This window comes from Amblyomma mixtum, chromosome 2, assembly GCF_055824585.1.
Source record: "Amblyomma mixtum isolate Tamu chromosome 2, ASM5582458v1, whole genome shotgun sequence".
NCBI lineage: Eukaryota > Metazoa > Arthropoda > Arachnida > Ixodida > Ixodidae > Amblyomma > Amblyomma mixtum.
This window is the reverse complement of record NC_143013.1, coordinates 183,512,157-183,539,567: the sequence shown is the minus strand read 5'-3', so window position 1 is coordinate 183,539,567 and position 27,411 is coordinate 183,512,157. Positions and strand designations below refer to the sequence as shown.

The 27,411-nt window shown below is 47.2% G+C and overlaps 1 protein-coding gene across 1 annotated transcript in view; it reads right to left on the bottom strand.

The window, feature by feature from the left end:
- LOC149361779 (cytochrome P450 2B11-like) overlaps nt 1–27,129 on the bottom strand; it is a 43,503-nt gene extending 16,374 nt beyond the window's left edge. Inside the window, exons 1-6 of the mRNA XM_089569584.1 lie at nt 27,008–27,129; nt 18,500–18,606; nt 12,579–12,883; nt 11,421–11,536; nt 10,968–11,226; nt 8,426–8,616 (exon numbers count right to left, since the gene is read on the bottom strand). Of these exons, the coding sequence (XP_089425710.1) occupies nt 8,426–8,616; nt 10,968–11,226; nt 11,421–11,536; nt 12,579–12,883; nt 18,500–18,556 (928 nt within the window). The 5' untranslated portion in view covers nt 18,557–18,606; nt 27,008–27,129. The remainder of the gene's footprint in view (nt 1–8,425; nt 8,617–10,967; nt 11,227–11,420; nt 11,537–12,578; nt 12,884–18,499; nt 18,607–27,007) is intronic.
- Nucleotides 27,130–27,411: the final 282 nt, after the last annotated feature.

Sequence of the window (27,411 nt, the reverse complement as noted above, 5' to 3'; positions counted from 1 at the left end):
GGCTAGAAGAAGTCGTGCCACGTGCAGGAGTGATTCTTCCACTGCGGAGGAGACTGGTTTGAGTTCTCGAGAGCGTCGGAATGAGACGCTGCGTAGACCACGTGCCAAGTTGCTTTCCCAATTCAACTACGGTTAACCAGAGAAAACCGTAGCCAATTTTTTCACAACGCTAACGCGCTCGCTCCACGCCTGACGCGTTTTCACTTCGCCATCTAGCTTCCTGTGGACGCGCATCATTGTAGACTAATCCACGGATGACAGAAAGAACGCCATGTAGAGCCAGTCAATGCAACCGCATAAAGGTATGGTTTGATTTCTGGGACTTTAACGTCCTACAGCAACTGAGGCTATGAGAGACGCCGGAATAAAGGGCTCTGAAGATTTAGACCACCTGCGGTTCTTTAACGTGCACTGGCATCAAAGAGTACACGGGCCTCTAGCATTTCGCCTCCATTGAAATTCGACCGCCGCAGCCAGGACCGAACCCGCGACATTCGGGTCAGCAGCCGAGCGCCATAACCACTAAGCCACCGTGGCACGCTGGTCAGTTTAGGATAGTCAATCGTTCGGTCCCGCTTTTCAAAAGCGGCTAGTGCGACGGCTTCAGTGGACACACACGTCTGTTAGAAGCGGATCGTAGCACGCTTGGCTGGAGCCGGTGCTTGTGCCGCGGCGGTGAGGGCGGATTAGAGAGCGGTCATGTGACCATTCCTTGCTCGCGCTCCCTTCGTCATCTTGGGTTTGGTGTGCGTTTAGCTGTGTTCACGTGCGTTCGTGTTCACTGCTCACCGAAAGCCACCACTGCAGTTTCCTATAAGAGGTTTCGATAAGATGTTCCGATAAGATCTTTTCGCTGTAGTATGCGCTGGTATCTGTGCCGTTTATTTCAGGCGCTCGCGTCCGTTGTTTACGTTAGCCGAGTTTCTTCCTCTCTCGTTTGTTTACCCTGATAATGCCTTCAATGGTGTCCCGAAACCAAACAGGCTCAATTTGCGTTCAGTCATAATTTGCGTTCAGAATAATCATCTGAAACACTGTGGCGGATGTCTACGCTCTCCTTAATATAATGCATTGTGTAAGAAAGAGATTGGGGTTTGATGACCCAGCAGCTAGCGCCAACGAAGGAGAGGAAGAAGAAGTAAGGCGAAGCTGACGAATCTCATCAACTGCCTTGATAAAGCTTACAGTATTTTCGTTTTTATGCTTTATAATATTTCGAATTAATCTCTTTTTCTCTCTCTTTCTTTCTCTCTGTCTCCAATCCAAACTCCTACCATTTTTCACTCCCTGCCCTCCTAGTGGTAGACTCCCCTGGTGCTGCTCTCCCGTGTGCTTTTCTTTTGCCGTTAATATGTACAGGTGAAGAGCAACCTCTCCTCTCGATTCTTGGTCGATCCCCCAGTGTGGGTATGTGCCATCTTTTCAAAGGCTAACAACAACAAGTTCGGGTTTGCGCTTCGGAACACTGGCCTGCTGAGTAGCACCGCTGGAACAAGGACTGTGGCTGTCCATACTAATTGTGCGCGAAGCCTCATTACACTTGGTGGAGGTGCTGCCTGTTATCCCCTTGGAGCTATGCCACGATACGTAGGCTACCAGGCTCTACCACGACGTCCGACATCCCGGCAAACCTGCCCAGCCTGTCCCCATAACTGTCATCTCTTCCGGTGCCATCCCTCAGCGCGGCCCTACGATCTTCAGAGGCACTGACGATACCGACTTAGAAGAATGGTTCGAATCTTACGAACGCGTGAGCGCTCACAACGAATAGGATGACGTCGTTAACCGCACGAACGTCATCTTCTACTTGACCAACGTCGCCAACTTATGGTTCCGTAACCACGAAGCAGATTTTACTACCTTGCGGCTGTCAAACCCGGCTTGACTGACGTCTTCGGCCGCCCCGCTGTTCGCAAACTTCGTGCCGAACAACATTTGGCAGTCGGGCCCAGCAGAATAACGAGAATTTCACCAGCTATATCGAGGACGTTTGTTGACTTGTGTAAGCGGCTCAATCCATCTATGAGCAAGGTTGACAAAATCACACATTCTGAAAGGGATTGAGGACGACGCATTTCAAATGTTGATTTCAAAAGATCCTCAAACCTTTTCCGACGTCGTCTCGTTTTGTCAGACCTACGACGAGCTCCGCAAACAGCGTCATGTCACCCGGCGTGCCATTTGCCCGGACGATAACCTTTAGAGCTTGGCGGTAGGCGGTCGTGCTAACGATAAAGCGACCCTTCTTCAGCACATCAAGCAGTTTGTGCCGTAGGAGGTGGCCGTCAGTTATCGCTGGTTACCTGCCAACCCGCCCCAACGCCATCGCTGTCGCCTTCTATTCAGCGTGTCATCCAGGAGCAGGTAGCTGAGGTCCTGCTACCCACTAATCCTCCTCCTGTGGTCACTGCACCGTTGACATATGCTGAAGCAGTCATCCGGCCACTACCTCAGCCGGTTGTTCCGACTTAAGAGCCACCTGTCACAGTGAACCCTCAGTCGCAACTCGCCCCTGCACTGCCAATCACTAACCATCCTTTGCCTCGCACCGGTGCCCGCCCTATGAATCCGTAGCGCAACCCAGAAAACCGCCCGATATGCTATGCCTGCGGTGTCGCTGGTCATGTGGCCCGCTGGTGCCGCACGCGCGGATCCGGTCCTCACGACTACGGGCGCTCGCCGGCGTACGACGCTCCATTGCCCTCCGTCCCTGTCTGTTCTCCTCTGCCACCTCAGGATCCTTCTCCGTCTGGCTCCGACTCCTACAACCGAACCCATCGGTCGCGGTCTCCTCGACGCCGTTCGCTCTCTCCGGAGACAAGAACTGCGCCGTCAACGACCGTCTCATGCCCTATCACCGCTCCTATAAACGTTATTGAAGTTCTCATTGAAGGAGTTTCTGTTGACCCGCTTATTGACACTGGTGCTGCCGTGGCTATCATTAGTCCAATCTTCTGCCGGAAACTAAAAAAGTGACCATGCCACTTTCTGACCTTTCGCTTCGCACCGCCAGCGCTGACGCCATTCGCCCTCTGGCAGCGTGCACAGCCGCCTAGTCATCCAAGGCCTCTCCTACACTACTGAGTTCTTCATTTTCGCCCGCTCCTCTCACGACATCATCCTCGGGTGGGACTTTCTGTCCGCGCATCCCGCCATCATTGACTGTGCACGTGTTCAAATTGATTTGTCGCCGCTGTGTGATGCTCTTCTGGACCCCTCCCCTTTTGCCTCCGCGCCTATTCTTGCTGCTTACCTCATCGACGTACCAGCTTTCTCTTCTGTTATTGTGCCGTTGACTTGTGCTGTCTTCTCTGACGCTACTGTCCTTTACTCACCCTCTCCCAATTTTGCCCACCCTGAAACCTCTCATGCTCCCGCATGCCGTGCTCACACTTTCTGGTGGTTGTGGCGCCCTGTACGTCGCGAATCCGTCGTTTTTCCCCACCGCTTTACTTCGGGGAGGATCGGTTGGCACGGTTGATGTCATCAATCTCGACGACGCTTCTCCTGTCCTTGATGACCATGATATCCATGGCATCAACGCCCTCACTCCTCCAGTCGACGTCGCCGACTAGCCCTCCCCGGATATGTTTTCTCATTCTGTCGATGCCGCTCTAGCACCTCACCTACGTGCCCAGCTCATCGCTTTGCTGCAGCGCATCCGCGCATCCTTCGACTCTCACCAAGCACCGCTGGTTTGTGCGACAGTGGTTCCGCACCATATCGACACTGGCACCCACGGACCCTTGCGCGAGCGCCCCTACCGCGTCTCCACCTCTGAGCGCCGCATCATTGATGAACAGACGAACGACATGCTACACCGCGGAGTGATCCAGCCCTCTCACAGCCCGTGGGCTCCTCCGGTCGTGCTCGTCAAGAAAAAAGACGGCTCCATTAGATTCTGCGTAGACTACTGCCGGCTAAACAAAATTACTCGGAAGGATGTCTACGCCCTGTCTCGTATAGATGACGCGCTTGCTTGCCTGCAGGGAGCGGAGTACTTTTCTTCGTTGTATCTGCGCTCTGGGTACTGGCAGGTGCCCATGGCCGATGTCGATCGCCCGAAAACAGCTCTCATGACGCCTGGTAGGCTGTATGAATTTAAAGTGATGCCATTTGGTCTCTGCAACGCGCCTGCTACGTTTGAGCGAATGATGGACAACATCCTCCACGGGCTTAAATGACAGACATGCCTCTGCTACTTGGACGATGTTATTATCTTCTCCCAGAATCTTCCGCCTCATCTTCTCCGCCTTGAGAGTGTTCTTCGCTGTCCCAGTGACGCTGGCGTGCAGCTCAACTTGAAAAAGTGTCGCTTTGGCGCCCGACACATGACAATCCTAGGCCACGGCGTGTCCAAGGATGGTGTACTCCCGGACCCTGCCATGCTCCGCGCAGTTGCTCATTTCCCGAACCCCACATCCCTGAAAGAACTCAGAAGCTTTCTTGCACTTGGCTCCTACTTTTGCCGGTTTGTCAAGAATTTTGCTACCATTATTGCCCCGCTCACACAACTTTTCGCTGGCAGCCCCGATTTGTCGGTTTGGTCCACTGCATGCGACGAAGCTTTTTCAATGCTGCGCCAGCTCCTCACCTCTCCCCCGATCTTGCGCCATTTTGAACTTTCGGCGCCTACAGAACGCCACACGGACGCCAGCGGCATTTGTCTCGGTGCCGTTCTAGCTCAGCGGAAACCTGGTTTCAATGAGTATGTCGTTGCTTACGCGAGCCGTGCGCTCACAAAAGTGGAGACTAATTATTTAGTCACGGCAAAAGAATGTTTGGCGATTATTGGGGCGATCGCAAAATTTCGTCCTTGCTTACAAGGGCACCCATTCGATGTCATTACAGATCACCATGCCATTTGCTGGCTGTCGTCAAAGATCCGTCTTGCCACCTCGCTCGTAGCGCTCTCCGTTTACAAGATTAAGACACATTCGGGTCATTTGTCGTTCCCGTTGTAAACACTCCGATGCCGACGCTCTCTCGCGCTCCCCTGCGACCTCTGATCCTGACCCAACATCTATATCCGGCCTGTCACCTTCTCTTGACGCTATTCATATGGCTTCTGAACAGCGCAAGGATCCTTGGATTACTTCTCTTCTGGATTTCTTAGCCAACCGCTCATCGCGTCTCCCTTCTAGAGCCCTCCGTCGTCTAGTTCACCACTTTGTCGTGCTGGACCAGCTGTTATACTGTGGGAACTACCTCCCCTATGGTCGCAAATGGCTGCTCGTGATTCCAAGGTATCTCCGCTCCGCCATTTCTGCCAGTTACCACGAGGACCCGGAATGTGCTCATACCGGTCTGCTGAAAACTTTCACCCGCCTGAGCCTTCGGTTTTATTGGAGATACAGTGCACCCGTTCTCTCGGGCGTCAGACTATCAGGCCTGCGTGTGCTTTAAAGAGCGCAGGCTCGTGCTTTAAGAGTATGCTTGGGTTTGACATGTAAAACTTCTACATGGGGCACATTTTATGAGGCCCGCGCCTGCCCAGCACGAATTTATTTTCAACAGGAGCCACTTCGTGTGCATTTGCGGCATCTGACCAGGCATCGTCATCACCCCCTGACCAACATTAGTGCGGTGCGTCCAGATGCAGCCTTTTCTAGAGCCTTTTGGATGCAGCGCAATGCGGTGCCTTCGAACTACGCGCCACACCAGATTGCGGAGGTGCCACTTTGGGCAGTACCAAAACCATGTATACGGACAACAATCCCAGGGATAACAAAGAAGACGCACATTCCAACAGTCGGACTGAAACAGCTGGCGCTGTCATACATTACATATATGTATAGTAACACCCAGTATGTTTTCGTGGACAGATCCGTGACGACCACTTCTTCAGCTGCAGCGGTGATAGTGCCAGGAAATGCCTCATGTCACCGTTTCAGGCTCATGCACAAAACGTCCTCTACGGCAACCGAATTGGCTGCCATACGAGAAGCCGTCCTTTATATTGGTCACCAGCCAGCGCAGCAATGGACGATATTCTGCGACTCGAGACCGGCATTGCAGGTCGTACAAACTTATCTAAAACCAAGGGCATCCGAGCAGCTGGTTCAGCAGATTGTGCTTTTGTTAGCCGAAGCTTTGCACCGCGGCCATATTATAAAGTTTCAATGGATACAGAGCCATTGCGGCATAGCGGGAAACGAGCGTGCTGACGCCGAGGCTCGGATGGCACATAGTGATGGTGCTTTCATTGAGATAGCCTTTTCTAGATCAGACATTGGAGCCTTGTTGGCGCATTTAATGCAAGCGGCAATGCAGTCGCACTGGCATGATTCGAGTCATCAACAGGACCGCGTCTGTAAGCTTGACGCTGGCTCACAATTACATTTGCCATCTATGGTGGTGCGACGTAATGGGACTTTACTCTACCGGCTACGGCTTTGCGTTGCCTACACCAAACACTATCTTCACAAGATCGGCATCGAAAGTAACCCAAATTGCGCACAGTGCCACACTCCAGAGACTATTGGACACCTTCTTTGCGATTGCCCGAACTATACTTCTGCAATAAGAACATTGGAGGCAACCGTGAAACAACTGGACTCTCGCCCTCTCTCTGAGGAAACTCTTCTGGGCGCCAGGACGCGACGTTCTGATTGGTGGCGTGTGATAAAGGCACTGCTCAACTTTTTGTGTGAAACAGGTCTGGATACTCGTCTGTGACTGCCTGTGCACAACCTACATGGTTAATGACATGTGTCGGTGTTTGTGTTGCAGACACCAGTTTTATGAGTTATGTGCGTCTACTAACCGCGATGCGAGTGCCAGCCAGTGTGGTGTGTGTGAGTGTGTGTGTAGACATCACCCGTGAAACTCATAGTATCATGCTATCATCAGCCTTCATTCGCACTTTCCTTTTCCTCCTCTTCCCTTTCCCCTGTGTGGAGTAGCAGGCCAGGGCCATGTTACCACCGGCCGACCTCTCCACCTTTCCCTCATTAAAATTCATTTCTCTCTCTGTGGAGGGGTATGTATCGTTTTGTCCGCCAATACATACGCTCTTGCCTGGAATGTCTGCGTCGCAAGAACCCATCACCGCACTAACCTGCTCCTCTGCAACCGTTACCTTGTCCAGCCCGGCCATTCGACCGTGTTGGAATTGACCTTTATGGCCCACTTCCCAGCACTGCCGCAGGGCATCGCTGGATCATCGTCGTCATTGATCATCTCACGCGCTATGCGGAAACTGCCCCGTTACCAGCTGCGATGGCTTCAGACGCCATACTTCAGAACATCATTCTCTGTGACGGTGCGCCTTGGGAATTGCTCAGTGATCGGGGTCGCGTCTTCTTGTCTGGCGTCGTGGAAGCCCTTCTTCGAGAGTGTCATATCGTTCTTCGCAAGACGTATTCGTACCATCCGCAGACGAACGGCATGACCGAGCGCTTGAACCAGACTCTAGGTGACATGATGGCCAAGTGTATTTCTGCCGATCATTCCTACTGGGATCGCGTTCTACCTTTCGTTACCTACGCTTACAACTCTGCAACGCAAGCCACTACTGGCTTTTCCCAGTATTTTCTTCGCTACGGACGCGAGCGTTCCTGCATCATGGACACCATAATCCCTTACCACCCCGATTCGACCGAATTTACAACCACCTCTCAGGCCGCTGCGCATGCCGAAGAATACCGTCAGCTCGCCAGTTCCTTTACTTCTCACGACCAGCACCGTCAGAAAAGCGCCCACGCCGCTTCTTACGGTCTGCCGCCGTCATATCTTCCTGAGTCCTTGGTTTGGCTTTGGGTGTTCTCCTACAGCTCAGGGCAGTCTACAAAATTGCTCCGCAAATACCAGGGCCCCTATCGCGTTGTTCAGCAGACATCCCCAGTGAATTATCTCGTCGAGCCCATCACGCCTTCGCCTGATCACCGCCGCCGCAGCCGTGAAATTGCGCACATAGACCGCCTGAAGCCCTACTGCGACCCAGCTATCGTCTTGTGCCCTTAGACCGCCAGGTTGGCGCCTTTTCACCCCGGGGGTATTGTAAGAAAGAGAGTTCGGGTTTGGTGCCCCAGCAGCTAGCGCCGACGAAGGAGAGGAAGAAGAAGAAAGACGATGCTGACGAAGTTGGGCTTTGCGCTCCCGAACGCTGGCCTGCTGAGCAGCACCGCTGAAACAAGGACTGTGGCCGTCCATACTAATTGTGCGAGTCGCCTCATTACAATTGCGTCTTCTCCCCAGTGACGACGAGAAATATTATCGTTTTTATATCCTAGTAATGGTAGATTTATCATTGTCAAACAATAGTCGCACGTGTCACGTAGAGAGAAGAAATATTTTCCCTCTAAATTAATCAGCTGCTTTAGGCTCGGGGACAATGTTCAGGCTACAATTTCACAATTACATACAAGCATTTGGAACTCATCTGTTTGCTCGAGGAAGCAGTCGGAATGTAGTCGGTACCTACCTATTGAGAATGGAATGAAGTTCTGGGGTTTTTTGGGCACCATAGATTCATCGTTGTGGAAATATCGACTCGGGTCAAACTTTTCCGGCTGATTCCAGTGTGATGGATCATTGAGCACGGCCCACAGGTTGAAAAAAATGACCGTCCCCTTGGGAATAAAGAAGCCATCTACTATGAGGTCCTTGCTGGCTCTGTGAACAATAAGAGCAAAAAGATACAGATGGTGGATGCTTTATTTTCTAAAGTAGAATTAAAAATAGAGAATAACACAAATGTCCTCTTGAGCCAAACCAGAGTGACGTAGGTAGAATGAGACGATAGTTCTGGAATAGAACTTCTTCGAATAGAATCTGACAGGCAAGCAGACGCCACAAATCTTCATACAGGATGTTTTAGCTAAAAACAACGCAGTGCGCTACCAAGAACGACTTGTGCAGACTTTATTCTAGTTCATTTTACTTGTTTACTTATTATCATTTTACATATTCGTTGCAAAATGAGTGAGCCCTGAACTTTGCTTGACGCTATCTTAGACTAAACCGGGACATGTCTCACACAAACAATAGTTTACACCAAGATACAATTGTTAAGAATTGAACTTAATATATTTAGCTTATGAAAATAAAAAAGCGCGAATAGTTTCTAGAAATTAACTATATATCCACTATATCAATAAGATGTGTATGCAGTAAATTCCTATGTGTCGTTACGTTTCAATTTGAATTGAGTAACAACTCTTCAGTCACATGTTACTGAGCAAAAAAATTTGATCGCTGTATACAATTGTTTTTCACCGACATTTATTAACAACTATTTGTAATAAACTATAATTTAAAACAATACTAAGTGACAATGCCAACCTTTAAAAAGTCCCACAATTATCGATCACTTCTGCATTGAATCTTGAGTGTTTTGTGTGAAGAGCCGGAATATAACACATCGTTAACAATAATCATTAGCAAAATTCATCGGTTTATAAATTTCGATTTTCACTTTGGCCCATGTGCTATTATAGATTAAGAAGTTATGAACGCTAATGCCCTTACTTACGTGCTCTAGAATCTTTCGCTTTAGCAGCATACGTTAGCTCAAAGTGCGCAGTGGGAAAAGTTTTGTAAAAAGAAACGTACAGCGCATGCATTCCATGAATGGAATAAAACTCTTAATTAGCATGAACGTTTTTGTGCCCTGAATAGGTGCACAGCTGAAACGTACCATGATTTCAGTTGCTTGCTGATTTATTCGCCATAGAATTAAGGGTGCTCTTTGTTCTGGTGAATACATTTCGAGGAGTGATTACAGATTAAAATTCTAAACAACAACAAAAACGCACAATCCAAAAGATTAGATTTACCACGGCCGTTAAAACTGCATACATGACCCCACAAGCGTTTACGCAGCTTAGGGAAGCTTAACAAACCTTCCCAGCCCTACCAGCTTGTAGCACGTCGGCGATGCGCTGCGCAATCGCTGCCGCGATCAACTGCAATACATGTTGATTGCCGTAAAGAAGCTGCTCTAAAACAAGTCCCTTTATTTTTGCATCCAATGCAGCCAACCATAGACCAGACAAGTAACTTTTTGTGCCGATTACAAACTTAAATTCCACATTAAGGTAGCCTTTGCAATTGGTAACGGACTACATTTAGCGCCCTGAAGAAATCATCATCGAGGCGTTGAATATCTAAGGAGAAATGCACGAGTGTTTCTTATGTAAGCATCATCGCAAAGTCTTGTTTTCTGCAATGGACACATTTGTTTCTCTTTTAGATGCCCCAATTCTGACGAAGATAAATATTCTACCCGACCATGAACAGAGTGGTGAAAGTGTTTCTTGAAAAACAAATTTTCAGAAACAATCGCAAGTTTAACGCACACGATTGTTGTCGCTCTGCACCAGGTCTAATGTGTGATGCGCAATAAACCAGAGCCATTCTAGAGTTATTCGTTTCGGAATGTGGAAGGGTCGAGAGGCAGCAATGCAGAAAAGGTTGAAAGCAGAGAAATTCAACTCTAAAGTTTATTCTTTCGTTTTAGTTCTCTAGCGGCTCATTTGCTTTCGATTTACGCGAAACAAATGCAGCATTGCGACCAGTAGAAGCTCTGATCTGTTCTCTTCCCAGTAATGCATAGAAATACCAAATGGCGGTGCTCCGCTATCGGAAGACTGCGGAATCTGCGATGTGCCGAGAGAAATGGAAGCGCGATTCGCTCACAATCTTCGACATTCACTCAGAAAGAAAAGTAAGAGGTCTTTCGTTTCTCCTGCATATTTATTTGTAATGTTTAGTTACCAAACCGATAAAAAGTCAAGTATCACTTAACCAATAAACTGAAAAATTGAAGATTTTGACCTACTTCACAATTTGCCGCTTCACTCCTCAAGAAAAAATTTCAGCATTCACATAAGAAACCATGGTGGGTGTAACCGTACTTGGGAATTAACTTCTCTTCTGCTACTTTTAAGTTCCTTGCGTGAGTGATAGTCTGGCAGGTACGGTGCATCTGACGTCCATTTCTTTAGAGTTTGATGTAGACTTACTGCCTCGCCCCTCCAAGTTTGGCTGTGGGCTTCCAGCGTTCCATTTCCCAGATGCACGCCATAGTGAATGGCATTTGATTTCGGTCCTCCCACGTTGGAGATCTATGCTGACCGACTGCAGCATCGATTTCTCTCTGAACGATAGACTGTATGGTGTCCTGGTAAACAGCCAAGTTCAGAAAGTGCAACTGCAGCCTCGCAGCAGTTGTGAACGTGCCACCTAAACCGAAGCTTTTTACGTGGCCGACGAGGAAGCGATCTGCAAGGATTAGGTAACCAAGACGTCAGTCCACCCTCCAGCGAGTTAGCTTCTCCTGCAGTAAGCCATTTATTTCAATGGGGTTAAGCAACTTAGACGTCAAGCTTGCTCTTGACGACTCATCTAGCCAGTCACCTTTAACTCGCTGGCAGAGAAGAATTAATTTTGTAGAATAAGAATGCTCCGCAACTCACGTTGGAACAATGGATGCTTCTCTTTATTTGCCTTCTCAATCGTTCTCATATAGGAGTGAAAGAAGTCCTTTTCTTTCTCTTCCTTCTGTTTCTGAATAGAAACTTCCATCTGTTGTCTTGAGAGAGAAACGTGTGTAAGTATTGCGTTGCTGCACGAAGTAGCTCTTCATATAACTAAGCGAGTGCATGACTGTGTAGTTTGATCGTTGAAAAAGTCTAATTTCCTTTTCAGATGCGTGACATAGGGGCAGGAAATCTGCTGAGCGGAAATAATGTGCTTTTAGACATGAATAGATGGTCGAAACAGTTCAAAACTTGGCTATTTTTTGCAGGGTTGTCTTCACCTAAGTGTGGGTGTAATTTTTTTCTTACGCGAAACAACCACGGCAGGTCTTTTACACATGTCGGCTTTTTAAAGTCTTTAAAGCTTTATTCGGGACGCATTTTCCCGATGCCATTGAAAACAAAGTTTTATCAGGACGGGGTATCATTAAGTTCTGGGGACCAGAAAAATTGGCACGCTTAGATCGAGGAGTGCATCTAGCCTCAATATGACAATGAGATTTGCTGAAGAATACTGCCTGAAGGAAGTTGCTTTGATGCGAACCTTACGCCGTACGCTTTTGGCTCTAATCTATTACGTAAACAGTAACTTTTTTTTCCTTTTTCTTCTGACCTAGAATAAAAAGGTTGGTTTCACAGCATTCATTGTTGAGCGCACTGAGAGAAAATAACGAATATCTCCATCGAAGATTTGGAGCATTGAGGTAGAATGCACTGGGGATGGTTTAATGTTAAAAAGTTTCATTTTGTGTTCATGCTGCGGCCGAAACTGATCAGAAGACGATATAAGCACAATCACTAGATGCTAGAAATTCAAATCTGCTAATATAAACGCCCTCCCACTGCAACGTCGCATATCCGAGTTATTCCACTGGCTCTCTCTCCATGGTGATGGATGGACCATGTGAATATCAATCGCGCTGTTGGTAGTTGAAAAAGAAGTTGGTAATTCTGGCGATGTTTACCCGCCGGTGCCCTTGGCTTCAAGGCTTAGGTGTCGTCCATGTTGACAAAAGCAGGCGCAAAACAGTTCCTCGAGAGCTTCAGCTAATAAGGAACAGACTTCGCATAAATAGCGGAACGTTGGATACTCACATTGTAAACATATAGAATTCATGTCCAGCTCTGTGCAGCCTCCCGTATCTAGTGAATGGTAAGGCCTCAAGAAGACGGCACAGAAATTGCGGGCAAAAAGTGAAGTGTGGTCCATCGAACTGCTCCCTGCCCATCCTCTTGAGCAGGTCGGTCATCTGTTGCAGGGCTAAAGAGTCATCAGCGATCCTTGAGCCGTAGAAAAGAGACGCTACGTTGCAGGCGAAGTAGTCCTGGAGTGAACTCTGCAGAGACAACGGCTGGCTGTCAGCCTCGCTAATCCAGCGTTCCAGCAGGTGCAACTGTTTCTGGAAAAGAGAGGAGCAAAGGCTTCAGTCTGTATAAGTACTACGACAAACGCGCTTTTTACGAATACACTGCGATATCTGTCCTACAACTGCTATTCAGTGTTCAGCAGCATCACAAAGCTTCGATGTCACGCCGTCTCAGCCTCACGTCGACGTCCTCCTCACCGTCTCAGCAAACTAGATGTGGCGGCGGTGTTTATTGTTGTCTGAGCAACGTAGACAGGATGACAGGCGTCAGCAGTCAGCAAACTCGCGGAATGGAATTCAAGCCCATATTAATGAATTGGTTTCCATATACTCTGAAATTCAGTTGCTGTTGGTACAAATATTTCCAACTCGCATGCTATAAAATGTGTCTCTCATGCAAGTAGCGTAGGAATCAACAATGCAACTAGCGCTACATTCAGAATGCACCTGAAGTGCTGCACCGCAGGTAGAAAGCCAGGATAGGAAGGAAGCGAACAAACAGTTTGCGCTTTCACGCTGTTTCGTTGGGAGCATTGCACCCTTTTATAGTTAGCACAGTTTATGCCTCAACATTGCCATTTCTCGGTAGCAAGTATTACTCGAACAAATTTTGCACTGGAACGAGACAGATAACTTTGAGTTTGCCTGGATAGGTCTGTTTATGCATAGGCTTCTCTTAGTCCGGTATTTTGTCATGCCTGCCGTCAAAACTTGTTTTTTTTGGTTCCTCGTTCATTTACGCTGCTGATTCCCGCGGTGGACCATCAGTCTGCATATCTTCCGGATGCTATACACGAAGAGCAATACATGCTTAGGCATGTGCGGACAGTAAACAACCCCAATTTATTAAGCCTAGCATGCCGATGCCCGCTACGACGTTCATTGTAGCCAGCACTCTACATGGACACGTTTAATTATGCGCGACATTACCAATAACTAGACTTTTAGCTGGAGATGAGCGGAAAAGGTCAAGAAGTCATTTTACTTAGATTGGTAAAAGCAATCGGAATATTTTTCTTACTTTTGGCAGGCGACACGCGTTGTGGCTAAAGCTTACAGCACGCTATGTGCACGTTTTGTCCTTTACCGCGCGCCGCCACAAGGTGCGTGGAAGATGACACCTGGCGTTGTAGTCGAAAGCGAAGAAACAGACGTGCCTTGAGATCAGGAAAGGATGCGAATTGTGCGTCATGATCGAAGGCGAGCTTCGCTAGAAGCTACGGCGACGTACTTACGTCCTCGCACGCATGGTCAGCTCTTTCGTTTTGATATGTTTGTACCCGTAGTGTTCGTTAATTTACATTGCGTGCCTTGCGAAATATCACCAAAAAATGCCGCATTCGCGTCCGTATCTCTACTCTCATGATTAGCTGCGATTTTCAGACTGGGAGTTTTAACTTGTCTGAGACATCATTAGCCAAGTTAAAGCATACACGAACAGTGATAATTTACATGGCACCAAATTATATAAGGTGATAACTCTGTGGTGCACCCTGCCATTTCCGAAAAAAACCCGTTCCACAAAGAAGATGAAATATACACAAGCAGAAAACCACTTACGAAGAAGGTGTTCTGTAAAGAAGGAGGAAGTAAAGAGTGCCATTGGAGCAATGCGAAGGGGGAAAGCAGCTGGTGAGGATCAGGTAACGTCAGATTTGTTGAAGGATGGAGGAGAGATTGTGCTAGAAAAACTAGCCGCCCGGTACACACAATGCCTTGTAGCCTCTAGCGTACCAGCAGCTTGAATGAACGCTAGCATTATTTAATTCATAAGAGAAGATAAGTCAGTGACATGAAGATTTACAGACTGATCGTCTTGCTGTCCGTTGCCTAGAAGGTATTTACTAAGGTAATCGCTAATAGACTCAAGTCAACCTTAGACTTCAATCATCCAAATGATCAGGAAGACTTTCGTAAAATTTACTCGACCATAGACCATATTCACGCTATCAATCAGCTGATAGAGATATGCGCATAATATAAACAACCCCTATATACAGCCTTCACTGATTACGAGAGAGCTTTTGACTATGTGGAAACCTCAGCTGTCATGCAGGAATTTGCGGAATCAGAGTGTAGAAGATTGTTGTGTGAAAATATTCGAAGATATTTATAACAATTTCGCAGCTACCAGGGTCCTCCATAAAGTCAGAAATAAAATTCCAATGAGAAAAGGTGTCAGGCAGGCAGGCACAACCTCGCCAATGCTATTCAACACCTGTTTACAGGAGGTAATCCGGGAGCTGAAATTGGAACAGTTGGGGATAAGAGCTAACAGAGAATACCTAAGTAATTTGCGATTCGCTGATGACATTGCCTTACTAAGTCACTGAGGACATGAATTGTAAAACATGATCAATGAGTTAGACAGGCAGGGCAAAGCGGTGAGGCTAAAAATTAGCATGCTGAAAACCAATGTAATGTTCAACAGTCTAGCAAGGGAACAGCATTTCGCAGTTGGTAGCGTGGTGCTGGAAGTAGTAAACTAGAAGAATAAGAATGGAGTGGAGCGCATTTGGCAGGTTCTCTCAGATTATGAATGGCATTTTACCAATATTCCTCAGGAGAAAAGTATTCGACAGCTGTATCTTACCAGTACTCACCTATGGGGCAGAAAACTTGGACGCTGACAATGAGGGTTCAGCTTAACTTAAGCACAACGCAGCGAGCTATGGAAGAAAAATGTTAGGTGTAACGTTAAGAGATCAGATGCGGCCAGAGTGGGCGAGGGAACAAACGCGGGTTAATGATATTCTATTCGAAATCAAGAGGAAGAAATGGGCTTGGGCATGGCACGTAATGTGAAGGCAAGATAACCGCTTGTTCTTAAGGGTAATGGAGTGGATTTCTAGAGAAGGCAAGCGTAGCCGGGGCGGCAGAAAGTTAGGTGGGTGGATGAGACTAAGAAGTTTGCGGGGATACGTAGGCCGCAATTGGCAAAAGACAGGGTTAATTGAATAGGCATGGGAGACGTCTTTGTCCTGCAGTGGGCATAGTCAGGCTGCTGCTGATGATGATGATGTCTGCAGTTACTTGCAATCAATTGCCATCAGAAAGATGTGAAGCTTGCTGGTAGAACTCATAGAGCATCTGCTAGCAGCATGAACTAGGGAGATTACATATTTTTCTAGGTAGTTTCATGAGATGAGCAGCAAATTGTTCGGAAGCCGTAGAGCGGTAGATTCTTTCTCTCCGCATGGGCATACACACTTGAGCTTCGCTGTACGTGTAGGCTAAAGTGGGTACAATTATTGTTTTTTCAGTGCGCGGGGTGCTCAGCCCTTCACGTTTTGTATAGAGTGGCCAGATTATGAGAAACCTTATTTACTCATTTTTATTCGTCATTTTGTTTTAGATATAATATGCCCAGCGGGCACCAGACGAGGTTGATGAATTTAAAGCAGCAGGAAAACAACAATCACAAGAATACAAAACAAATTTCGAAACAAAGTGTAAACTAAGTTGAAAAATATTTAACGGCACTCAAATGTGCTTAGCTGAAATGATAGTTTAGTTTCTGGTGCATACATGAGCATCGAAGCTGACATGTGGCAAATTGCGAGTGCGCTGGCTTTTGACTCGGCGCATAAAGGAAAGGGGCGGAGGGCCACAGAGTAGTATTTGATATGATTGAAACAGCGCAAGGCCGAAGGCCAAAAAAAGAGAGCAGAGGAAAGGAGGAAAAGGACAACACAGCGCTGAACTAGCAACTGACATTTATTTGGCACGCTGCGCGTATAAATACATTCAGGCACCAAAATAGAAAACAACGCATAGAGCAATTCATGCACCAGGATCCCTGCAAGCAAACACAAACTAAGAAGTGCGATTCAGGAAGCGAAGTTCTTTTTGTGATAAAGACACTGATGCAGCACTTACACATGTATCTCCATACTTCTTGATATTTGAAGCCTCGATTATTTCCCGGCAAAGCTGGTCTTTGTTCCTAGCAACAACTCGGCAAAAATTAAACTGTGGGGTGCAATCACATTCACGGCAATGCATGCTAAGGTTACGAGACTCTTTGTTATCTACATTGTTGCGGTGCTGCCTGAGCCTATCATTTAAGCACTGTTCAGTCTGGCCAATATAAAACCTATTACAAGTGAGAGGAATGGAATACACGACATTTTTTTGACACTTCACAAATTTGCATTCATGGTTTTTGGGGCAATCGGGGGAAGTTTTCCCTGGGTTGTTGACACGCGTACACAAGCTAGATAACTTAACGGGGGCCGAAAAAACAACATCCACTCCGACTCTTTTACCAACACTTTTCAAATTATGTGATATCTTGTGGATATAGGGAATGGCTGCTACTCGCTTACTTGTTTGACGTTCAGAACTGGCGGAGCATTTCAGTTTCTTCAACAAAACTTCGGCCACAGAAGAAAGCACGTGAAGCGGATAGCCACTAGCAGTAAGCCTCTCTACCTGGTTACTAAAGCTGCGTTCGGTTAGATGTAGACAGGATTTTGTAAGTGCACTCCTGAAGCTTGACATGACAATTCCTCTTTTAACAAGCTTCGAGTGTGCGGAACTGTAAGGTAGCAACGGTTTATTGGCCCTAGGCTCGAAGGACCAGCACACACTGCAAGGTGAAAACTTCAGGCTCAAGTCTAGAAATCTAATTGTGTCCTCTACAGGAACTTCATGAGTTACGTCCAAAGGGGCAAGAACAGCGGAAAATACACCACAAACTTTGGACACTTCCCTACTAAAGGCTTCGCGGTCACAAGTCAGTAAAACAAGATAGTCATCCACAAAGCGACGAACTGCCGCAACAGCTGCGCCATTTAAGCGGTTACTTAATTCTCTGTCATGCATTGCTAAAAAAAAACACTCAAAATTGGAGCAATGCAGGAACCTATGCAAATCCCTTTCTTCTGGATAAAAATTCGACCTTCCCACTCTGTATACGTGGATTCAAGGTAGGCTAATAACATTTCTAAAAAGCTCTCGACCGACATGCCGGCTGCGTTTTGAAAGCGAATGGCACCATAATTTTCAATTACGTCCCTAATGCACAGAAGGAGACTGTCATGCGGAATGGAGTAGTACAAGTCCTTTACGTCAATAGAAAAAGCACACAGTTGCTTGTCATGGTAGTAGTCTAGAGTGCTAATCACGTCAAGGGAATTCTTAACATGGAAGGGATCGTCAACTGGTAGTTGTGTTAGTTTTTCTTTCAGAAACTGTCCTAAACATTTTTGCCAAGTGTCTTTCTCGGAAACAATGACACGGAACGGCACGGGAAATTATCGAGGCATCAAATATCAAGAAGTATGGTGATACATGTGTAAGTGCTGCATCAGTGTCTTTATCACAAAAAGAACTTCGCTTCCTGAATCGCACTTCTTAGTTTGTGTTTGCTTGCAGGGATCCTGGTGCATGAATTGCTGTATGCGTTGTTTTCTATTTTGGTGCCTGAATGTATTTATACGCGCAGCGTGCCAAATAAATGTCAGTTGCTAGTTCAGCGCTGTGTTGTCCTTTTCCTCCTTTCCTCTGCTCTCTTTTTTTGGCCTTCGGCCTTGCGCTGTTTCAATCATGTCATGTACAACCAACTCGCCCATCAGCTCGTGCTTTCAAGAGTAGTATTGTTCGGGGTTTCTTAACGTTAACTTAGGAAGTGCACTGATGCCTTACCGCCGTGCAGTCCTTTGCTGAGGGATCCAGAATTGTGAGGCCTCGCAGCTCGCGCATGCAGAATTTTCTGTTTGCATCCCAGACGTCGCCATTTAGGTTCGCTAATCCTGCGAGAAGCCAAAAGGTATTTCAGTCAGAATATGGTAGCACCTTCGGAAAAACAATTTAAAAATTCTGGTCAAGATCAGTTCAATCGGCGCTACTTTTCTAGGTAGCCAACCAGTCCTTCGATTTAGCTTTGCATCACATCGTAAGCCGTAATAATATCCTGATTCTTTTTATGCGAGAATAGCTTCACAACTGCGCACGCCCATCTGCATAAATAACGCTTTCTATTATAGCTTCTCTAGGCTCCCTAAATGTGTTTCAAACTTGATTCCTCTGAGTTCGCGTGAAATTTCATTTTAATCTAACAGTAAGAAAAAGGAATTACCTTGCACCGGTAGCTTAAATTCCACACTAACGGCCTGTTCTCGAAAACACACCTTTTCATATTATGCAGAAAAACATAGTCGCAGCCTGGTCTTATCTGTTTAGTGAGTCCAAAATCATACCATATTTTTAATACTTGCTAATTAAATAATTTATTTATTAATCTATTTCAAAAATGAATACTTTTCATGAACCCACCAGCTTTCGACCTTCGAAAATCAATTGGTTTTTGGAAAAGAAATGCACAGTATCTGTCTCACATATATCTCACTGGAAACCCGAACTGTGCCGCAAGGAAAGGGATAAATAAGGGACTGAAAGAAAGGAAGGAAGAGGTGCCGTAGTGGAGGGCTGCGGAATAATTTCGACCAGCTGAGGATCTTTAACGTGCACTGACATCGCACAGCACACTTGCGCCTTTTGCGTTTCATCTCCATCAAAATCAATAAATATAACTTTGGTTAATAAATACAATTCACTAGGCACGTCTTGTTACAGAGACTTATGATAGTTCCCGCTACTGAAGCTTCTGGCAGAAAGAAACGCCCTATTCATTTTGGTGGTGGTGGTGAAAACATTTATTTCGAATGAACTGGAGGTATGTTTGGATCAGCCCGTAAGGGACCGATCCTTACAAACACTAGGTGGAGGTCCCTAGTATGGGACCCCAGTGGCGGTTGCCGCCGCCCGGGCGCGCCCGACTAAGGCTTGTTGGGCCTGTAAGTCGTGGCAGCCGAGCAGGGTCGCCTCCCAGTCCTCCCGGGTTGGGTTGGGGATGGGGGGAATAGCGGGGTTGGAGGGGCAGGCCCACACCATGTGATAAGTGTCAGAAGACACTGCACTACAGTGTGGGCAGCTGCCGCTAAAGGAGGGGTCAAAATGTTTTAGCGCTGCCGGGCACAGCAAAGTATTGGTGAGAAGGCGGAGAAGGAGCCGCTCATCCGCCTTCTTCAGGCCTTTACATGGGCTAGGGTAAAGGCGATGACAATTTTGATAATATGTTGTAATATCTTTGAATGTATAGACCGGATTAAAATCGGGTTCCTGATCGGATGGGGAGGAGAAAACAGCCCGGTGAGAGAGCGCGCGGGCGGCTGCGTCTGCTGCCTCGTTTCCTGCCAACCCCTGATGAGCAGGGGCCCATATGAGGTAACGGTGTGCGGGGTCCGTATCCCGTATGCAATTTTGATATATTCGATAGGCTAGGAAGGGAGTGCAGCCTTGTTCGACGTTCCGACAGGCCCCTCGCGAGTCGGTGATTATGTATTTTGAATTGGAATGTGAGGCCGCGAGAGCAATCGCGACCTCTTCTGCTTGTGTTGCACTGCGAGCTCTAAAAGTTAGGCCGTTAACTGTGTTGCTGTTGTGAACTACCGCGGCCGTGTACCATCCCCCGTGGTGAGGGCCGGAAGCGTCCACGTAGTATACACCTGTTTTGTTGCCATAATATCGGGCTAGCGCTTCCGCTCGTGCCAGGCGCCGACCATTATGGTCTTCATGTGGATATTTCATTGAGGGAGAGATATTGGCCACCATATAGTATAGTTCGTACAGTTTCGCACAAAGAGCACTCATCACTTCTTTTTCCTCTTCGTAATACTTCTTCGTGTTCCGCCACCAACGCAAACGGCAGCTCCGACACCTAAAACCAGGAATCGCGCCCTCAACTGCCGTAGCAGAAAAGTGAAATATTAAAGGGGACCTCAAACTACCATTACATGATGAAGACACAGACCCGACGACGACACCGACAATCGGCCGACTGGTCCGCAGACCTTACCTATGGCAGAGCAAGCTGGCACACAGGCCGACCGACGACGACACCGACAATCGGCCGACTGGTCCGCAGACCTTACCTATGGTAGACCAAGCTGGCACACAGGCCGACAAAGACACTTCCACGGACGAGGAGCAGATGTTTTCGTAGTGCGACATGCTTTTAGGGCCAACAGCCAGCCCCCGGGTGCACGTGAGACCAGCCGCCGAGCTAACGCATTCACACCACACACGAAACCAATTCCGCTATAATTGTTTCTTTGTGTTTTTAACATGCTCTGAGATAGATATCATTTTTTATGATCGTTGACCAACACCAAGCAGCTCATTGCTGTGAAAACTACGATGCAAGCAAGATTTATCCCGTATCCGCTTTGCTGCTGCTGCTGCTGCTTGGTGCAAATCGTCTGCCGTCTGCTAGATCCGCTGTATAGGGCGTCGCGGGAATCGAGCAAAACTTTATTTTATTATGGAAAGGGTTCGCAGTAAAGAACTTAGTTGCTTTATTACGGAGCTGACTAGTTCGGAAGTGCCCTAAGCTGCGGCATCAATGCGAAACCAGGTAGGCTTAGCGACGACCTGGGCGGAAGGGGAGCACCGCAGTTCGTCGTCCGGCAGGACCGCGGGAAGCGCAGTTGCCGAAAGCTCGCACCTTGCGTAGGCATGCTTCGTCGCTGCTCGAGTATACAGGCGGTCTCTGAAAATATTGCTCTTCGTCTTTTCTCCTGCGAACTTCGACGCCAAGCCTAGTGCCTAGTGACTGCTCGGCGGTGGCAAAGCGTATGTGCTTTTGTGACACAGGCTCTAGGCGGAGCTCGAGTCGAGCGGCGCATCGATGCCTGCCGCTCCGTGTGTCCCTGCTTGCATTGAGGCGGCAGCTCACAAGCGGCGACCGGTGCAGCGCGCCGGCCAAGTTTTCGCACATGTCTCCTGCTCAAATCCCGACGCGAGTATCGCACTTCCGATCTGCAATTCTGAAGACCTTGAGTCGTTCTGTCCTGCGTGGCGTCGTGGGCACAGCAGTAGGCTCTGCTAGGCTGTCACACCGCAGGTCCCCAGTTCGAGCCAGCATGTTAAAAAATTCTTCAATTTTTCTTTTATTTCTACCCTTAAATAACCTTTTTCTTCTTGTTTGTCCGCGAGTGACTGTTTTTTTTTTGCGAGACATGCCTTTCACCCAGCAATCATTGCCACTCAGTACAGGGCGGAAAGCAATCGAGGTTCATCATCATCAGCCTGACTACACCCACTGCAGGGCGTAGGCCTCTCCCATGTTTCTCCAATTAACCATTTCCTTCGCCAGTTGCGGCCACCGTATTCCCGAAAATTTCTGAAATTAATCCGCCCACCTAATTTTCTGCCGCCCTCGGCGATGCTTGCCTTCTATTTGAATGCACTCCGTTACCCTTAAAGTGAAGGTTAATAATCACGATTTTTGAGGAGTTTTGCTATGTTAGGATCTGCTCAAAAAATTACAAATAATGCGTCCACGGCCGATGAATTTCGCACGGCACGAAATAATAATAACCATAATAAGAAAGTAAAGAAATAGTAGTCAGAAAAGAAGAGCTCGAACGATGAAGGGCGAAGTCGGCGGGAAGTCTCGCACGTTGCCTGGCTAGTGTGACATGAGAGTTGACGGACATCGGCCGACTGCCTTCTTGAGGAAGACTTGGCACCCACGCCGATACTCGGGCGACTGTTTTAGTCGCCATAGTGTGACAACACGACGACATGGTTCTGGCAGACCGAATCGGCTGTCTGTTGGCCTAGTGTGACAGGCGCTTAAGCCAGGGCTAGAAAACTCCCGTAAGTTTCGGTTACGATCCGCCATGATCCGCCGCTGCTTGAGTGACTTTGGCGTTTGACTGCTGTTCTGAAGGTAGCCGGTTGGAAAGCGGCTGCGGAAGCTCTAATTCACTGGAGGCGGATTACGAAAACAGCAGTGTGCTCCCAGAGCAGGTTAAAGAACCCCAGGTGGTCTTAATCATTCCAGACTTCTCCACTACGGCGAGCCTCATGACTTGTCCGTCGCGTCAGGATGTTAAACTAGAAAACTCAGAGTTCACAAACACTGCACTCTACATTAAAACGAAAGACAGCAAAGAAACTCTCAATCCCTAGCTTTCCACACAAGCATTAGACATATAATCTAGTCAACTCAAGAAGTGCGCACCTATGTTCTTTATGGCTGGGGTTAATTTAGCTTTGCATTGGCTTCTTTATGCTGGATCAAGGTAACGTCTGATATCTCTTTTAGTCGCCCGTTAAAGGGACACTGATGAGAAAATGAAGTTGGCTGATATCGGTAGAATACCAGCTCCAAGGCAAAAAACACCACTCTTTCTGGAAGCTCTGGTAAGGTAGAAAAGAGCAACTAAAATACAGGTATGACCGCCGCAGACCAATCTCGCAAGTACAAGCATGGTGGTGAAATACATCTAAAAGCAAACACACCAAACATCTCAAAGGCTGACAAACGAGCATGAAGGTTACGTGTTTGATCAATATTGAAGTTTATAAGTTTCGTTTTGAAACCACTGGTGCACTTTTATCATACCAGGAAGACGAACAAGGAAAACCTAAATATTGAAATGCTTTGATCTTAGTCAAAAGGCCGAGAAGCGATAATGTTTGAAGCAAAAGAAAACCTGCAATTCAGTGCGCAACTGGCGCCCAGTTGAGTTTCTGTACATTGTGGTCGGCTTTGCGGATCTGCTGTCTGCTTGTCCGCGTGGTTTCATTATGCTCCCGATTTAACAAGACGGGGAATCAGAGGTCTTCAAAGCGCCTCCCTAGGTACTCCTCGGACTAAGTTCGTGCAAACCGTGTATAGCTAATGTTAAAACCGGCTCCGCCTTAGAAAACACAAAGCTCGGCGTTTTCTATTTTTCAAAGTACCAAGTAGCTGGGCTGCGTAACCAGCCCAACCACAATTATTACTAACGAATTTAAATACGCCCGCAAGTACCAGTCATTACACTTGAGTCCTGACGGTGGCTCGGTGGGGACAGCGACGCTGCCGACTCCTCGGCGCTAGGACTCATTTGCGAGACCTGCTGCCTCAGCCCTCAAAAGCATCGCACTCTGAGTGGGTTTGAGGTCACTGTATGCAGCCCGCAGTTCAATGCTAGAACTTCTTGGTCTGAATCGGTAACAGCATCCAATGTAAAGCTGGTGGGAACGTAAAGGAAGCGACGACGCCTGATCGAGGCCTTCAACGTCTGGCCGGCAGTAGTTTTCATTTCGGCTGCTGCTAGGCGGGAGTGCAGCGCTCGCTGCTCACAGTTACGGAGTCTTCGCTCTCGTTCCCGCTCCTTTACGTCACTCTTCTCTTATTTGGTCATCAGAGATTCCCGAGTTTGAACCTTGGCTGCGGGAGAAAGTTTTTAAACTTCGAATCCGAATCTCTTAGCAATAAATTCACCTTTCGCTGCCAGACAAGCGGCAGCAAAGCGGCAAAATCTTAACTACCGTATTTCACTAAGAAAAAAAAGTTGATAGCGTTCTCATCGGTGTCCCTTTAAAAGATATAAATGAGGCGAGCACCAAATTTAGACACGGTCTGAGAAGAAACCCATACGAGGATTGACATGTGCTACTACAAAGTGTTTAATGTGGAGTGGCACACGGAATACGAAGCAAAAATACAAGCATGCGCAAATACTGTGTAAGCTCACACGTCATTCAACCGAGTCTCGATTATGGCAAAAAAGAATAAAGAAAAGAATATTGAGCGCTATAGATCGGCAAAGAAGCATCACTCGAACAGCGATCAGCTAGCCTTTTAATATAGAAGGCCTCCAGCACAACCTGACTTTTTACATTAGCGCTCCTGCCTATAGTCTTAGTGCTAGTAAATCTAGCCCTACACGTGCTCACACAGGAAGAAACCTGCCGCACAAGATCTGACGTTGTGTCGTTATTTTCAAAATTTTTCTCATGCTCCCGTAGCCGGTCATTAATGCAATGGCCAGTTTGGCCTAAATGAAAAGGCCTGCAAGAAAGTGGTAAGCTGGGCACAACTCCTGTTGCCCATTTGACATAGAAGATGCCGTGTAGGTTTTTACAGTCACCCTCGGAAACGCCAGGAATGCGGCGGCAAAGCTTAGATTGTTTGTTGGGTTCTGAGAAGACCAAAGGTACGTGGTGCCTGCCGGCCACCTTATTGAGGTTCTGCCACACTCGGTGCTCACATGGGACAACCACAGACTTTGAAGACGAGAGTTCGGGTCTTCCTTCTTTGGCACCTTTTTGTATTTGCAGGAGAGTTTCAGCGACAGCAGAAGTAATCGGGCCAGGGAAGCTTACCGCCGAGAGGCGTGAGACCTGATTGTTGAGACTCTCCTCCACGCTTTGAGGGCTCAACTTTAAAAGGGCAGACTCCAGGCGGAGGGACGCAATGGCTCTTTTCAAACATTGCAGTGCGAAGATTTGCAAGATCTTGCTGCTGACGTTGTTGCTGAATGCTTTTGATTAAGAGTTCCTCGTGAGTCTTTTTTTAGGCTGAAACGCTGAAGCGGGATTTACCATTTAGGACTATCGTAAGTCAGAAGGGATCATGGCAACACCAGATCAGTAGATTTCTCCTTCCTAAGTTTAAACATCTGTCTATTAATGACCCCTTCTTGGTAAAGAAGTCAGCAGATGTTGCTGAGTTTTTGCAGAACAGCGATCAGATTGGTTCTGCGTTTTCTGTAGACATTGAAGATTCGTTCTATTCCATAACACATCCTGAGTTGTTGGCATCTGCTAGAGAGTGTATCAAATGCTCTTAGGCTGCGGCGTTCTAAAACAACGCCGGCATTTTAACAGATAATTTTTTAATGCTTTTAGAGCATTACTTTAATGTCACCTTTATCTTACATGACAACCAGTTTTGCCTGCAGAACAAATGTATCTGCTTTGATTCATGTGTCGCGCCAATTTCATGTGATCTTTTTTGAGCCTTTATCAACCACTCAATAGATTTAAATTTACGGGACTGTCCTGTTTTAGAATTTTTTAGATATGTAGAGGATGTTTTAATTCTTTCAAGGGTTCGGACCTTTACATTCCTTGACCCGGTTGTTTTACAGATTTTAAGTGCTTTTAATCAATTAACACGAGGGTTGGTTTTCACGCAAGAACGACTTGATAATCAACAGTTACCGTTCGTAGACTTATAGCCTACGTTCTGTGATAGCCAAGTTTACTGGATGTACTTCCTCTGCGCCAACAAAGAGTTGTCAGGATGCCACTATTTACACTGAAAGGTACGAATAGAGCTATTGCGTCCCTCTGTCAGGAGTCTGCCCTTCTAAAGTCGTTCCTTCTGACCGTACAGGAAAGTCTCAACGGTCAGGTATTTCGAATCTTGGCGGGAGGTTTCCCTGGCCTAGTTATTCCTGCTGTCGCTGAAACCCTGCTGCAAAAACTTAAAGGCGCTCAAAAAAAGAAGACCCGAACTCTCGTCTTCAAAGTCGGTGCTTGTCCCATATGTGTAACGTGTGCGGCGCAACCTCAGGAAGGTCGCCGGCAGGCACCACGTATCTATGATTTTCTGAGCCCCCAACAAGCTATCTAAGCTTTGCCTTCGCATATCTAGTGCTTGCGATGGTGATTGTAAAAAGCGACATGGCATCTCTTATGTCAAATGTGCTACAGGAGTTGTATACAGCTTACCCCTTTCTTGTTGGTCTTTTCATATAGGCCAAACTGGCCATTGCATTAATGACCGGCTACGGGAGCATGAGAAAAATTTAGGAAATAACGAGAGAACGTCAGATCTAGTACGACAGGTATCTTCTTTTGTCAGCGCGTGTAGGGCTAGATTTGAGAACACTAAGGTTCTATGCAGGAGCGCTAATGTAATAGGTCGGCTTCTGCTGTAGGGCTTCCATATTAAAAGGCTAGCTGATCGCTGCAGCAGTCGTTCTTCTTTGCAGATATGCTTATCTGCTTATCTGATATGGTGTCAATGTGCTGATCTTAATTCTTTTTTTGTGATAATCGAAACGCGGTTGTATTACGTGTGTGCCTACACTTTCTTTGCGCATGCTCGTATTTTTACTTCATATTCCGTGTGTCACTCCCATTAAACAGTTGGTAGTAGCGCCGGTCAATCGTCGTATGTGTACCTACTCAGCCCTTGTCTAAGTTTAGCGCCCACTTCATTTTGTCATACAAAGACAATTGGGCCGACAACACACTCTCCTTTTAACAGCTAGGTAGAAACTGTTTTTACACGTAGAATGACATCCATAGCCTTCAGACTAGTCTAGAGAGTGGTTTCTCTGTGCGAATGCCTACTGTACTCACCTTTGTAAAAGTTGGTGCTTCTGAGTAAATCGTCTGCTCGGTCCTGCACTTCACTTCTGCTCGCAAACGTTTTAACGCTGTCTATATCGTTAAGCACAACAACGTCCGTGAAATAGAGCTTCAGTCTGCAAATAAACGCATTATCCTGTTAGAATGCGGTGCGTGTCAAAGGTGTGTATCACAAAGGGCCGTGTTGCTAAAGAGTCCGCGCATTGCGGTTCACAGTGACAATCGATGTGCGTCTTTGAATACACTGCGGAACCACATCAGCGGTGGCTGCACTGTCGTGCGAATACGGGTCTTCCTGCCCAGGCAGCACCTGTGATGACCCAATATCGGAAGTGTATGGTTTCACGGTAGTCCTTTGTGGGACCGGCATTCAACAATAAACTTCAGATATTGGG